Genomic DNA, 15702 nt, shown 5'->3' with positions numbered 1-15702 from the left:
ACAAAATATCGACAGTCAAAATATCAAGTTTGTATCTACAAACAGGTAAGTACAAAAATATCGAGTACAAAATATCGTTAACAATAATATAGATGTAAAAAATATCGACTTTATTAAAAACAGTGTTAAATTAAATTAATATTAAATTTAAATTACTAAAATATACTTAAAACTACTTAAATTAAATTATAATAATTAAATAATAAATGAAAATAATAAAAATAATTTTTTACAATCTTATTAGTTGACCCTGAACCCTAAAAATACCCCTTTACCCAAAAACCCCAAACTGACCCTGAACCCTAAAAATACCCCTTTACCCAAAAACCCAAAACTGACCCTGAACCCTAAAAATACCCCTTTACCCAAAAACTGAAAACTGACCCTGAACCCTAAAAATGCCCCTTTACCCAAAAACTGAAAACTGACCCTGAACCCTAAAAATACCCCTTTACCCAAGAACTGAAAACTGACCCTGAACCCTAAAAATACCCCTTTACCCATGAACTGAAAACTGACCCTGAACCCTAAAAATGCCCCTTTACCCAAAAACTGAAAACTGACCCTGAACTCCAAAAAAACCCCTTTACCCTAAAACTGAAAACTGACCCTGAACCCTAAAAATGCTCCTTTACCCAAAATGTATCAATATTATTTAATTACCAATTAATTATTAATTAACAATAACAATAAAGTAAATATATTAGAACATTAGCTGTAATTATTTTAACAATTAATATAATTTTTTCCAAATTAATTACTTAAAAATAACACAAAATTATATATATTAAAAATTTACTCTAATTAATGTAATTAACTAATTACAAATAATTAATTAACAATTAATTACTAATACAAAATATGTTCAAAATTATATTAATTAATTAACTAATTAATATTAATTAATTATCAATTAATTATTAATTAAAAATATTAACAAACACATATTAATTAATTAATTATTATTAAATTACTTCCCACCCTATTCCCCTATAAACCCACAACCCGCTACAGAATTACATTACGCAATTATTATAAAAACAAAATTCATTTAATAAAATATTTTATAACATTAATACACACTATTCACACATATTATTACATAAAAATACACTATAAAATATTATATATTATTAAAAATTCGATATTTTTGCTATCTATATTTTATACAGTCGATATTACTTCACTTACCTGAAAAACGATATTTTTGTAGTCGATATTATGTCCAGTCGATATTTTGTCCAGTCTATATTTAAAACTCGATATTATGTCCAGTCGATATTTTGGAGTCGATATTTTGTCTGTACACCGAAAACGTTGGATAGCGGGAGGGTAAAAATTACTATTCCCACTCCAAGGAGTGCAACAGTAGGGAAAGCATTAGATAGCGTAGGAGTATAACTTACTACTCCCACTCCAGAGAGTGCAACAGTAGGGAAAGTGTTGGATAGAGTAGAGGTTAAATTACTATTCCCACTCCAGAGAGTGCAGTAGTAGGTTAGTGTTGGATAGCGTAGGGTTATAAATTACTATTTCCACTTTTCGGGAATGCTCATTTATCGCCCGCCAGGACCACATGGGCAATTTGTTCCGGATCTTGCCTCGATAGCGGCAAGTCTCGCAGTGAGCTCTGCCAATTTTACAATCTTAGGCGACCTTAACATCCACCTAGATGACCCTAATGACTCTACAGCCAGAGAACTCTCCTCTAGCTTAATTGCCCTCGAATTACGCCAACATGTCTCTGGGCAACCCACCAGAAAGGCCACCTTCTAGATCCTATCTTTAGCAACTGCAAAAACCTTCAAGTTGGAAATCCCTTCCCCCCTTCCATGGTCTGACCACTCCCTCATCCCGTTCACTTGGACCTTGCCCCTTCACCTCCCCCCCAAACCCTCGACAACCCACCGCTCCCGCAACTGGTCCAAACTCCCTCTATCTGAGTGGCAGGATCTCCTACAGACCACCAAACCCACTAGCCTAACCACTCCCACCCAAGATAATGAGAACTATAACGAGTGGATCACCAGTTCCTTAGATGTTATGTTATGTTATATTGATTTATTATGCGCACAGATACCCCAGCCAAGGGGCGTCCCGGCGCAGAGACAAGGTAGAACATAACACAACAGGAAACTAAAAACATGAAAGCAGCTAAAACAGGAAAGTTTTTAAAGCCCTCCGGAAAGTCAAGAGGTCCTCCATCAGACGAATTTCAACAGGAAGGGAGTTCCATGCTGACGCGGCCTTTACACTAAACGAGCGGCCACCCATGCGACTAAGCCTAAATCTGGGGACCACCGCAAGGGCCAAACCCTGGGAACGGAGGGTGCGGGTGGGAACATAAAAGGAAAGACAACTGGATAGGATTTCCGGGCCAATACCTCTCAGAATCTTAAAAGCGAGACACAAGACCTTAAAAAGGATGCGCTTCCTGACAGGGAGCCAATGTAGGGTACGAAGGACAGTTGCCACCGAGCTGTATCTGGGCAGGCCGACAATCGCCCTCGCCGCAGCATTCTGAACCCGCTGCAGACGGGTTAGCTCGGCCTGGTTAGCCCCAGCCAGAAGAGAGCTGGCATAATCCAGGCGGGAGATGATAGTTGCCTGGATCACCAGCTGCCTGGTCGGGGCGTCAAAGAACTTGAGAACAGGTCTCAAGCCCCTTAGGAGACCGAAACAACAGGCCGCAGTTTTTTTAGTATGCCCTACAAAGGAGAGGCCCGCATCCAGCCAGACCCCCAGGTTTTTCATCTCAGATACCGGGGTCGGAGTGGGTCCCAGCTCAGAGGGCCACCATTGGTCACCCCACAGCTCCACTCCCTTACCGACAACCATCACCTCCGTTTTTGTGGCACTTAGCTGAAGGCAGTTGCCTGTCAACCAGCTAGCCACCGCCTTCAGTCCAGACTGAAACCTGGGGGCCTCAGTCTCCGCATCCCCGCTGAGAGTAACCGCCAGCTGTGTGTCGTCGGCATATGAGACCAAAGTTAGGCCCCACTGCCTAGCGACATCAGCCAGCGGTCTCACGTAAAGATTGAACAACGTGGGACTCAGCGAGGACCCTTGCGGAACCCCCATGGCCAGCGGTTGGAAATTGGACTTGAAGGGAGGGATGGCAACACAGAAGGAGCGGTTATCTAGAAAGGAGTGGAACCATTGCAACACCTGACCGCCAATGCCGGTCTCCTCAAGCCGATGCAGGAGGATGCTGTGGTCTACCGTGTCAAAGGCGGCGCTAAGGTCTAACAATATAAGCGCCGCCGTTTGACCAGCATCCAACCTTGCACGGAGATGTTCCACCATCACAAGTAACGCGGTTTCCGTGCTGTGGCCGGCACGGAATCCGTTTTGTGTGGGGTCGAGGGCATTGGTCCGTACAAGATGTTCAGACAGGGCCAAGTTGACATGGGCCTCAGTGATCTTGGCTGGCCAAGGTAGCAACGAAATGGGGCGATAGCTTTCAGGCTTGGCCGGGTCCAGGGAGGGCTTTTTGATAATTGGGGACACCACAGCTTGCTTCCACTTAGCTGGAACTACTCCCATTTCCAAGGAAAGGTTGACGAGGGAACATACAGCTGCACGTCCCATAAAAGCCTGATCTCGAAAGAGAGCAGGCCTTACTGGATCGGATGGAGATCCAGATTTGACTTGCAACGCAAGTTTATCAAACCCGTCCAAGGTAAGGGGGGGGAAGACAAGCAGAGTAGACTGATGGTGGGTCCCATTGATACTTTCCCGACCGGACCCTATGCTAGGGAATGTCCGATAAATAGCTTGGACTTTCCCCAGAAAATAGGAAGCAAGGGATTCACAGTGGGAAAGAGAGCTTACGGTCGTAGAGGTAGTCCGCTTTGACATAAGATCTTTTACGGCCTTAAAGATGGCTTTCGACGGATTAGTACTGTTCCGGAATTCCGCGGCATAAAAAGCCGCTCGAGCTCGACAGATAGCCCGATGGTAGAGCTTGACGGACCTGGCGTATGCAGCTTTTAGATCAGCTCCATAGGTTTTCCTCCAGGCCCTCTCAGCCCGTCTACAGGCACCCTTTAGGGCCCGAAGGGCACTATCGTACCAGGGGCTCGACTCTCTGGAGTTGATTTTAGTAGATACAATAGGTATCAGAGAGTCCAAGGCCCTAGTAATCCAGGAACAGAAGAGGTCATACCCCTTTTCTACCTCCGTCAACGGGCCCAGCGGCTCCTCTAATAGAAGACGATGGAAGTCTTCTAACCTAAGCTTCTTCCAGGCCCTCTTCTGAACCCGTCTAGCCGAGGAGATGGAAGGAGTGGCTAAGACCGGGCATAGGATGGACACCAAAAAGTGGTCAGTCCAGTCCACCGGCGAGATAGAGGTGATTGTAATCCCCGGCAGATTGGTAAACAGGGGATCCAGAATATGCCCCCCCGAATGGGTAGGCTGGGAGACCATCTGGGGAAGTTGAAAGGCCTCTAGGTCAGAGGAGATGGAGCGCACTGTCAGGCCTGAGAGGGTGTCGAAATGCAGGTTCAAATCACCCATGATGGAAAAGTTGGCACAGTCTGCGACCAAAGGGCCAACAATGTCGGGAAAAGCATTTCTAAACGCCACATCGCTGCCGGGCGGGCGATAAACGACCATCCCGGACAGCGTAAACTCAGGGCTGACAGAGACCTTGAACAAGGCACTTTCACACCCAGAGATGTTTAGGGCACTCCAGACACAGGAATAGGAGGACCTTACCACTAAAGCTATACCCCCACCTCTAGACAACCTGTTCAAGGTGTACATAGAATAACCGGGTGGGCAGGATAGATTTGTAATAGCGGTATCCGCATCCTGTAGCCATGTTTCAGTCATGGCAAAGATGTCTGGAGCTTCCTCCTCAATGAGGTCAAAGATGTTCTGATAGTGTTTCAGCGCAGACCTGACATTCAGGTTCAGGATCCGCAAGGAGGAAGGAAAGTCTGTAATACGGCGGGTCACCGGAGAAGTAGTCCTTGGGAGAGGACTCGGAGAGTCAAGAAGTCAAGTTGAAACAATGAAAGTGACAGAGTCAAGAGCCCACCCATTACAGGGGCAATGGTACGGGCCTCGCAATGGATGTACCGATGGAAGGGTACAACAGCGGCTTACCTGACCGATGGCAAACAGGCACTCCCGCGAGTATGTCAGCATGGCGACGCTAAGATGGAAAAATAGCCGTTACCCGGAATCCCGCGACGTCCAGCGCATCCGTAGCGCGGACGGGCGCAGACGGGCAGGACTCTGGCACGACTCCGGCCACGCGAGGACACGCCCGCTGCGCGATCCCGCGTTGTACTACCACTAAAAAACCTCCATCCCAAACGGGGCAATCTCACAGCCCCGTGGTATACAAATGATCTACGAGAGGCCAAACGTATCTGTAAACGACTTGAAAGGAAATGGCGCCTCAGCTACCTCCCAGCAGACAAAGTGAGCTATCGAATGGCAATAAAAAACTACAAACTAAATATCCATCTAGCTCAGGCCAAATACTTCGAACTCAAGATCGAGAAGGCAGCCTCCAAACCCAGGGAGATATATCAGATAGCCAAATCCCTTCTGCAGCTTCCGGACGCCCCAAAACTTCACAATAACACCCAGACCCACTGCGAGGAAATAGCGGAGTTCTTCTACCAGGAGATAGAAACCATCAACTCTTCTTTTCCCCCCACTGCCACTCTGTCCACAGACTCTGTCAACACAGGCTGCACGACAGCTCCCCCTTGTGTTCTTAATAGCTTCCCCTCCTTAGAACTTATTAACCTGGAAAAACTCATGAGCCAGGTTAAATCTGGATCACCTACTGACCCAGCTTCTCCCAGCACTCTCACCCAGATATTCCATCTGATCTCACCCACCATCCAAGATCTTCTCAACTCCTCCCTCCAGACTGGTATCGTTCCAACTCCATGGAAGAGAGCAATGGTAAAAGCTTTATTAAAAAAACCTAGTCTCGACCAATCCAACCCCGCTAACTATCGACCCATCTCTCTCCTGCCATGGCTTAGCTAACTCCTAGAGAAGCATGTTAACATCGCCCTCACTGACTTCCTGGAAGCCAATAACATACTAGACCTCTCTCAGACTGGCTTCAGGCCCTGTCACGGTACGGAGACTGCACTGATTGCAGTGACGGAGGAGGCCAGGAAGATCTTGGATGATGGCAGGTCCACGGCCATCGTCCTACTCGACCTAAGTGCCGCCTTCGACACTGTCAATCATAATATTCTACTCCATCGTCTTGAGGAAATAGGAGTGTCGGGCATAGCACTCAATTGGCTGAGGTCTTTCCTCTCAGACAGGTCTTTCCAAGTCTTTGAGAGGGACTTCACCTCTGCCAGTAGACCCCTTCGGTGTGGAGTGCCTCAGGGCTCCTCCCTGAGCCCCACCCTTTTTAATGTCTACCTATACCCCCTAGCTGATGTTGTCCGCCCTTTCGGGGTGAAGATCGTTACTTATGCGGACGACACGCAGCTAGTGGTAGCACTGGACACCCCCCTGGACTCTCATCACAGTCTACACACATGCCTTGAAGCTGTCGCTGCCTGGATGTCTGGCTCTGGTCTTAAACTTAACGGGGACAAAACAGAGATAATGCTCCTTGGAAATAACATCGCGAAACCCATCGATTCTATCTGGTCCCTCTTTTTAGGAAATCCCCTGCATCCCAAGGAGCAAATCAAGAGCCTAGGCATCTGGCTCGAACACACCCTAACCTTCAATTATCAAGCCACCAAGCTTGCCGCCACCTGCTTTGGGCTGATGAGGCTACTTTGTAAAATTCTCCCTCTCCTTCCGTTCCACTCAAGACGGATTATGGTTCAAGGACTGATCCTTTCCCGTCTAGATTGTGGAAACGCCCTATATCTTGGGGCCCCACAATCTACACTTAACAGACTCCAGGTCATCCAAAATTGTGCAGCAAAAATTCTCCTGGACATTCCCCACCGAACTCCAGTTAGAGCCCGACTGAGAGACCTCCACTGGCTCCCTGTAAGATCCAGGATCGAGTTCAAGAGCATGTGCATCGCACACCGCTCCTAATGGGGAACAGGCCCCTCTATCAATTCCCCCCTGGTGGAAGCCTACCTAACCTCTCGCCCACTCTGATCCGCGACCTCCCACCTCGCCCCAGTGCCAACAATCAGGAAGGCCAGATGTGGAGGCCGCATGCTCTCTTATAACCTAGCCAAGATGTGGAACTCCCTTCCCCTCCACATCAGATCTGAACCCAACCTTCTCACTTTCCGCAAACTGTTAAAAACCTGGCTTTTCAGTAAAACTTCTAATTAACTCTTCACTCAGCCTCTCCCCCCAACCCTCCGGCACAACTCATTCTTTTTCTACAGCGCTGGGACGCCCCTGGGTAGCCATCGCGCTTTACAAATCCTCATTCCATTCAATTCCATTCCAGAGAGTGCAACAGTAGGGAAAGCGTTGGATAGCGTAGGGGTAAAAATTACTATTCCCACTACAGGGAGTGCAACAGTAGGGAAAGCGTTGGATAGCGTAGGAGTATAAATTACTATTCCCACTCCACAGTGCAACAGTGTGGAAAGTGTTGGATAGAGTAGAGGTTAAAATTACAATTCCCACTCCAGAGAGTGCAACAGTAGGGAAAGTGTTGGATAGCGTAGGGGTATAAAGTACTATTCCCACTCCAGAGAGTGCAACAGTAGGGAAAGCGTTGGGTAGCGGGAGGGTAAAAATGACTATTCCCACTCTAGTGAGTGCAACAGTACAGAAAGCGTTGGATAGCGTAAGCGTAAAAATTACTATTCCCACTCCAGAGAGTGCAACAGTAGGGAAAGTGTTGGATAACGTAGGGGTAAAAATTACTATTCCAACTCCAGAGAGTGCAACAGTAGGGAAAGTGTTGGATAGCGTAGAAGTAAAAAATAACATACTTATAAATAAAATAACTTTTTTAATTAATTAATGAATTAATTATTAAATAACTCTAAACTATTTACAAATAGCAATAAATAATTAATAAAAACCTAATTACCAATGAATAATTGACAAGAAAATAATAATAAATACCAATAAATAATAATGAATATATATTAATTACCAAATAATAAATATTGATGAATAAAATATTTTTAATAACAAAAACTAAAATTATTAAACAGTAATCACTAATTCATAATTACTTATTAATATATTAATAGCCTTTATCAATAAATAATATTTAATAATATTTAATTCCCAATTAATGATGACACAATAAATTAATTTTCGTAACCAAAAATTTATAAATTATAATAATTACCAATTAATAATTAATGTCCAATAAATTATCAATATCCCAAAAAATTATTTAATTACATTTCAATTACTTCAAAAACTATTTTCCTGTAAACATACAACACACTCCAATAATAAAATAATACACTTAACATAATTATCAATTAATCCATTAATATCAATTAATTACCAATTAATATCAATTAATTACCAATTATTAATTCATTACCAATTATATAATTACCCATACCAATTATTTAAAATAAATTCTTACTTAATTACAATTAAATTACTTCCCACCCTATTCCCCTATAAACCCTCAACCCGCTACAGAACTTAAACGCAAAAATTAATTAAAATGAATTAATAATTCCTAAAAATGTATAATTAATTTAGTATAATTAAATTACTTCCCACCCTATTCCCCTATAAACCCTCAACCCACTACAGAACTTAAACAAAAAAAATAATTAAAATTAATTTATAATTCCTAAAAATGTATAATTAATTTAGTATAATTAAATTACTTCCCACTCTATTCCCCTATAAACCCACAACCTGCTACGGTACTAAAAAACAAAAATAACTTTAAAAAACGTTATTAACATATAAAAATTGTATACATATATTTTGAAACAAGTAGAAAACTTAACAAAACACATATAACACATACATATTAAATACATAATAAAATACATAACAATACTATAAATATCGATATTAGTAACATCGATATTAGTAACATCGATATATTTGATATCGATATTACTAACTTCGATATTACTGTCATCGATATAAAAAAAATCGATATTACTTACCTTAGGGTCGATATTCTGTCCATCGATATTCTGTCCATCGATATTCTGTCACTTCGATATTGTGACATCGATATTAGTGTAGGTCGATATTTTTTTCTGATATTTAGACTGCTCACCACTCTATGCACCACTTCAGGCCATGAATAAGACCCCAGTGTGTCATCATGATAAACTGACCTCCTTGTACTACTGATTACTGGCTTACTCAGCCTCTTCCACTTTATGCTATCTTATCCCATAAAAGCATCAATAGATCTCTTGCACACTAAACTCCATTACAGGACTAAAATGGAGCTTTAAAATTCTGTAGAAAGTAGTTACTGATAAACTTCAGCAATGGGAGGTCAACATGGACTCACCCTTCCTGGCCGCCTAGACACAAGCTAGCTTCGGTATTAGCTAAGCATGGAAAGGGATCTACTCTTGTGATGGTCAGGGCTGAATTACCAGCTGCTCCAGGCTCCCTAATGAGGATTATCCCCTGTGGCCTATTATTTACCTAATGCTGGCTATTGGTATCCATTCCAACTCAATCGCCAACAATCAGACATGGGCATCACAAAGTCTACCATATCTTAACCTTCAACTGAAAGGACACAAAGGTGAACTGGTAGCACTAGGCCACCAATTGACACATCTTCACAGCTTCCCTCTCACAGCTTTCTTTTGGACTAACATCCCAGTTGAAATCATGGTCAGAACACTTTGCATGAGCTGTAAAAATAATAAAATAATCCTTCCACAATCCAGCTACGCCTCCCATCACTCATTGACTTTACACTTGTCTTTGACCCTTTACAGTGCTCTCCTGCCTTTTTGTTAGGTTTGCGTTTGCGTGATAGAAATACCATATACATATATCCATGAATTCCTCCTTTTACCCCACTTACAGTCCCTAAAGGAAGCCTGCATCTGTTAGATTCCTCCCTCGACTTTGTCCATCATGAGGGGAGCTTAGGAGCCCATAAGGGAAGTGCCTCATCTGTGGCATCAATGCGCTATTTCTGTGATGGAGGAGTAGGCTGGCCTGCTTCTGTCTTCGGGCAGGCTGGTTGGCGGGGCCCAGTCACTGCCATGAATTCTGGATCCTGCCCAATGTATGGAAAATTGATCCATGTATTCTACAAGCCTCATTCATGTGCGTCTTCGAGGAGGTTCCAGGAACTGCTGGGCCTTACCTGGAGTATATATATCGTATGATGATTCAGTCGGGAAATAATTCAAAACAATGAATTATTACTAGTAGTCCTCTTATTACCCAATTAATGAGAAAAAATAAAAAAGGAAAGAAATGCACACAATTTGTAAGTTGTATAAATCTATTTTCATAAATCAAACATATTATATATCAGATAATCAGATTAGGGTGTTCCTAAGGGTGAGCTACGGTGGCGCGGAGCTCGTGAAGGTGACGTGGAATGGAGCTAGAAGGTTCCATAGTTTCCCTCTCTTCCCCTACTGGTGCGCGTGGAATGAAGACCTGAAGAGGGAGTTCACTACTGTTCGTACCAAGACCTAAAGAGGGAGTCCACATGGTTCTTACCATGGTAGCCGCCAAACAGAGGACGGATCATCTGAGAAGGTGCATTTCTATGCGCTCACTCATTACCCCTTAGTTCTCGAAACACAATAAACACCAATTTTCCAATCCTGTCTGGCTTCTCCACTCACTTTTCATGTAACATCTTGGCTGAGACCTGTGAGCATTTTTTTGTGGGGGATATTATCTACTCTGTGGACACGATTTCTGTTTTTTGGACTTTAATAAGGGGCTCATTAGGATGGCGGGCGGATTGCCCCCGCCAGGCTGGTGGGAGTCACCGCCGGCCTGACGGGGGCAATCCGCCCGCCATCCTTAACTAAATATTAAGATGGTGGGGGGACCGCGGCGGACGGAAAGACCGTCCACCGCTTTTCCGCTCCCGATGCCGCCACGGAAAGGTCTTCACTTTGGGGAACCCCTGTGGGCCCCCAGAGTGAAGGAGAGGTACGGGGTGGTACATGGGGGTACCTGTGGTATACCCCCCTGCATTTGCACGGTGCCTGCCGCTTTGTTTATGCAAATGCATACGTGCATTTTTAGCATTGTGGCGGGCGGTAATAAGAGCACCGCCCGCTACAATGCTAAAAATGCAGGATGCGCCGGTCACTTTGGCGGGCGCATCCTAATACCCCCACGGGACCCCTGCCCTCATGGCGGGCGGTCCCAATAACCTACTAGTGTAACAGTATCATACAAGGAAAAGGGGAAAGCGCACTTGATTGTGACATAGCTCGATGCACGTTAAATATACAGGCAGTGAGCCTCTGGCTGAGAAGTCAGCCCTGGTTCACACATCTCTGCAAAATTTCAGCCTACAGTATGCTATAAAATCCTCAGTGAAGCCCTGGTCTCTCACCTCGAGGCACCCATCATCCCTCATAGCCAGGAATTAAGGGCCTAAGAATTGAGAACTAACTTAAAGCTTCACCTGTAGTCAGGAGTAAATCACCTTAACTCCTGGCTCCAGTCTTATGTTCAGAAATTGTCAACCGCATCCTCACAGTAGAAGTGGAACCCTTAGACTTCTGCCTCCAGTCCAAAGGTCTGTGATTCCTCCTTTCGAGCCATGTGTGATCTCCAGTTACTAAGTTACTAACAGTCAGGAGTAAAACCATAGACCCCTGAATAAGCCATGTTCTACCTCCACCATGCCACACCTTCTCTCAGCCCTGATCTCTAGCTCACAATTTTTCCTAGATCTGAGCTCTCATTGCTGGCTCTGGTTGCTTAGTCGACTAATGCGTCCACTTTAGCGACCTGTGTTTGACCTCATATTCATAGGTTCAAATCTTGGCAGGTCCACTCAGCCTTTCATCCTTCTAAGGTTGATAAAATGAGAACCATTGGGTAATAATAAACATCTTTTTTCAACACCAAGATACCCTTCTGGGTGAATGTGCGCTTTACAAATACACGCTATGGGTTTGTCTCATTACTAGCCCACATCTTCTGCCAGCCCTGAGCTCTCATTACTAGTCCATTTTCTGCTCGCCCTGAGCTCTCATTATTAGCCCACATTTTCTGCCAGCTGTGAGCTCTCATGACTAGACCGCATTTTCTGCTCGCCCTGAGCTCTCATGACTAGACCGCATTTTCTGCCAGCCCTGAGTTCTCATGACTAGACCGCATTTTCTGCCAGCCCTGAGCTCTCATTTCTAGCCCACATTTTAGTCAGCTCAGGACTCTTATTACTAGCCAACATTTTCTCCTAGACTGGTGCGCTCATTACTAGCCAGCATTTTCCGCCAGGTGTGAACTCTCATTACTAGCCTACATTTTCTGCCAGGCGTGAACTCTCATTACTAGCCCACATTTTCTGCCAGCCCATAGCTCTCTTTACTAGCTCACATGTTATGCCAGCCCTGAGCTCTCATCACTAGCCCGCCTTTTCTGCCTGCCTAGGAATCTTATTTCCAGCACATATTTTCTGCCAGCCCTGAGTTGTCCTACCACCCAGCCTTTTAACCAGCTTAGACCTCTAATTACTAGCCTACGCTGCCTCCCTCACAACCACAGCTAGAAGGCACAGGCTCTGACTCTCACTCTCAAATCTCAGTACTAGTCAGCATCTCTTCCCTGATTTCGAGGACTGAAATCCATTTTGTCCTACTCCAGCTTTGAGTTCTCATCTCTAGCCCACAACTCCTTTTTCACAACCACAACTAGACCTTATGGACTAGCTCTAAACCAGTACTAGACCGTAGACTCCTAGTGTTGTGTCTGACCTCTTATCACTAGGCCCCACCTCCCTCTCAACGAGGTCTAGAGCCCATTGAACCATTAAACTTTGACTGGGCCAGTAACTCCATCCTCAAACCACTTAAGCTTCTAAGTTCCCAAAGATCGAACTATGGACTTAAGTTCTGACTTGATGCCTCAGCTCTCACCCCCAACCCACACCTCCCACCCCAGCAGCCAGCACCAGAACCTATAGGTGCCAAATTGAGAATGAGCCTTCAGCACTAGCGCTCGCCTAACTCCACAGCCAAGACTTGAACCAAAGACTCTGGACTTCATGGCTAAACCCTCATCACTAGCCCAGACCTCCTCCACCTGAGTCATACCTGGAACAAACAGACCCTGGGGTGATGCCTGAGCTCTCAGCATGCCTCCCCTCCACACAACACAGACTAGAACCAGGTTGATGAAAGAGCTGTCACTACTAACCCATGCCTCCCCTGTCTCCGCCACGTCTAGAGTTCATAAACTCCAGGCTGAGCTCTGACCTCTCTCCTCAGGCAAATTATCAGATTTGCAGCCTGAAGAAGGACCATAGACTCCTGACATGCATGACCACTCCAGCATTAATTTCTAGCAGTCCACAACCAGAAGAGCCCCAATTGCCTTCCGCCGCCCTGATTCACACAGGCGCGTACGTCCCGCCCGCTGATCAGATTCAATCGACGATCAACCCTCGACTTCTAAGCGACCGCATGGACCTCAGCCACCCACGCTTCCCCGCCTGGGTGTCACTCACTGACGCCATCAACAACCCTGTCCTGATGACAATCCCGACTAACGGGGATCGAAACGCCGTCGACTCTACAGCATAAACTATATGACGCATATCACGCTTTGTGCTCCTGTTTACATTTATGCAATCTTGTTTTAAGTGATTACAACTTGTTCTTGTGGAGCCATTATTGTTGTACAAACTTGGGTTTATGCGCCGATCACGCTGTTCACTTTAGCACTTGCACCTTCACAATCACCAACTGTATACAGCACCACGCACCAAGTGCCACTGGGTTGTCACATGATCTGTTCTGTACAGTGCTGTTTAACTATATTGCCATGTGAAAGACCTCTCCCTGTGTCTATTGGTGAATAATACAGCCTTTTTTTCAAAAAATTCCAGTGACTCCTTGTTCCTTATTTTTGTAATGCAAACTGCATACACTGTTTAAATTGCGCTTACATGATACCTGTTGGGAATTGTTTCTGTTTACACGACACACCCATCCCAACGTGGTCTATGGGTTCTCTCCTGTTGTTCTTATACATGCATGACCACTCAGCACCAGCCCTAACCTCACCGTTGATGCTTCGTGCCTGGACACTGACCTCTACCCCACGCCTACTCCAGCTCAGCCTGGACTCCTCACTTCATGTATGAGTCTTCTCTGCTATCTTAGGTCTCACACAACAGCCAAGACGAGAACCATGGACTCCATATTTCCTGTATGTCCTGTCCCCCCAGGAGCCAGATCTAGAGCCCTTAGCCCATGGCTGAGTCTTAGGCTACCCCTGCTAGCACATGCAAACACCTCCTCCTTCCCTGCAGGACTAGAGCATGTCATAGTCATCCAAGAGCATACTCTCACCTGGAGGGCCACCACTCATGCCTTCCTCTTCCATGCACGGGGTGGCCTCTGTGACAACCTCATCCCCGCTGGACATGTCGCCTTCAGTGCTTCTCGCCATGATGGCTTGTTAAGGTGGCGCTTCGCTCGACTCTAATAGAGATCTATTGGGCACCGCCAGCATCCTCAGCAGGTCTTCACCTTTCCAAGGTGGCCCTGGCGAAAGAAAGATAAACATGAGGGGGAAGTGAGGAAAAGAGTGTAAAAATGAGCCAAGATCTACCACTCGGTTGAGTCAAGCGCCCTTCACAGCTGAACCAGCCACACAGGGCACCGCAGCATGGGAAACCTCATCCTGTGCCTGAAGGGCCAGGAAGAGAGAATGACATGACTACGAGAACTGAAATCACTGAATGTTTGTAGTCAACAATGTACTTCCATCATGATCACTCCTGGGAGTCCTGAAGACTGACACATGCAAATCACTACCACTGCAGCCTCAAAGAAAAGGAATATGTGGCATGGGAAAGGAAGGGGAAATGTAGACACAAAGCACCATCAATCACTAGTCAGGAAGCGCGTGTATACTGTGCTACCTTCTTACGTCCGCCAAATGTCCTTCACCAGTGTCATCAGCGATGCCATATTTTATGATAGCGCTGATGTCACCAATGATGATGTGCAGGATAATGTCACTGATAGCGTCTTAAGTAATTTGATGTCACTTCCGATATCATCAAGTAATAAATAAGATCCCAAACAAGCCTACAGCATGATGCATTATGGGTTTTGCAGGTGCAAAGCCTGCGATTCTCACAGTCACATGCAGCTCAGGATTTTTACTTCAAACCCCTAAGCTGCAAGGTTACTGGTCACAGATCTCCTAGGACCCTCCCTGAGGCTTCTAGCACTGTAAGGTGATGGTACAGCAATAGACACTCCCTGAGGATTCTGACATTCTCATGTGAAGGCACAGCATCAGACACTCCCTGAAGCTTCTGGCACTCTCAGGCGATCTCACAGCATCAGGCTCTCCCTGAGGCATCTGGCACTCCCAGGCGATGTCACAGCATCAGGCACTTCCTGAGGCTTCCCACATTCTCAGGCAATGACACAGCATTGGGCTCTCACTGAGGCTTCTGGCACTCTCAGACGATGGCACAGCACCAGCACTCCCTGAGGTTTCTGGCACTCTCAGGTGATGGCACAGCATCAGGCACTCCCTGAGGCTTCTGGCAGTCTCAGGCAATGTCACAGCATCAGACACTCCCTGAGGCTTCTG

General features: G+C 45.4%; 1 protein-coding gene across 2 annotated transcripts in view; it reads right to left on the bottom strand.

Moving 5' to 3' along the window:
* The window catches only part of LOC147717808 (transmembrane protein 268-like), a 107964-nt gene that overhangs the window by 57864 nt on the left and 34398 nt on the right, over positions 1-15702 (bottom strand). For both annotated transcript variants that reach the window (XR_015296098.1, XM_086924597.1), the window contains exon 2: positions 14442-14636. Coding sequence is in view for 1 of the 2 variants with exons in the window: in XM_086924597.1 (XP_086780723.1) it covers positions 14442-14541 (100 nt within the window). In the remaining variant the exon portion in view is untranslated. The remainder of the gene's footprint in view (positions 1-14441; positions 14637-15702) is intronic.

The sequence above is a fragment of the Lissotriton vulgaris genome, chromosome 5 (genome assembly GCF_964263255.1).
Source record: "Lissotriton vulgaris chromosome 5, aLisVul1.2, whole genome shotgun sequence".
Taxonomy (NCBI): Eukaryota; Metazoa; Chordata; class Amphibia; order Caudata; family Salamandridae; genus Lissotriton; species Lissotriton vulgaris.
The sequence above is the reverse complement of the archived record's forward strand: the minus strand, read 5'-3'. Positions and strand labels throughout refer to the sequence as shown.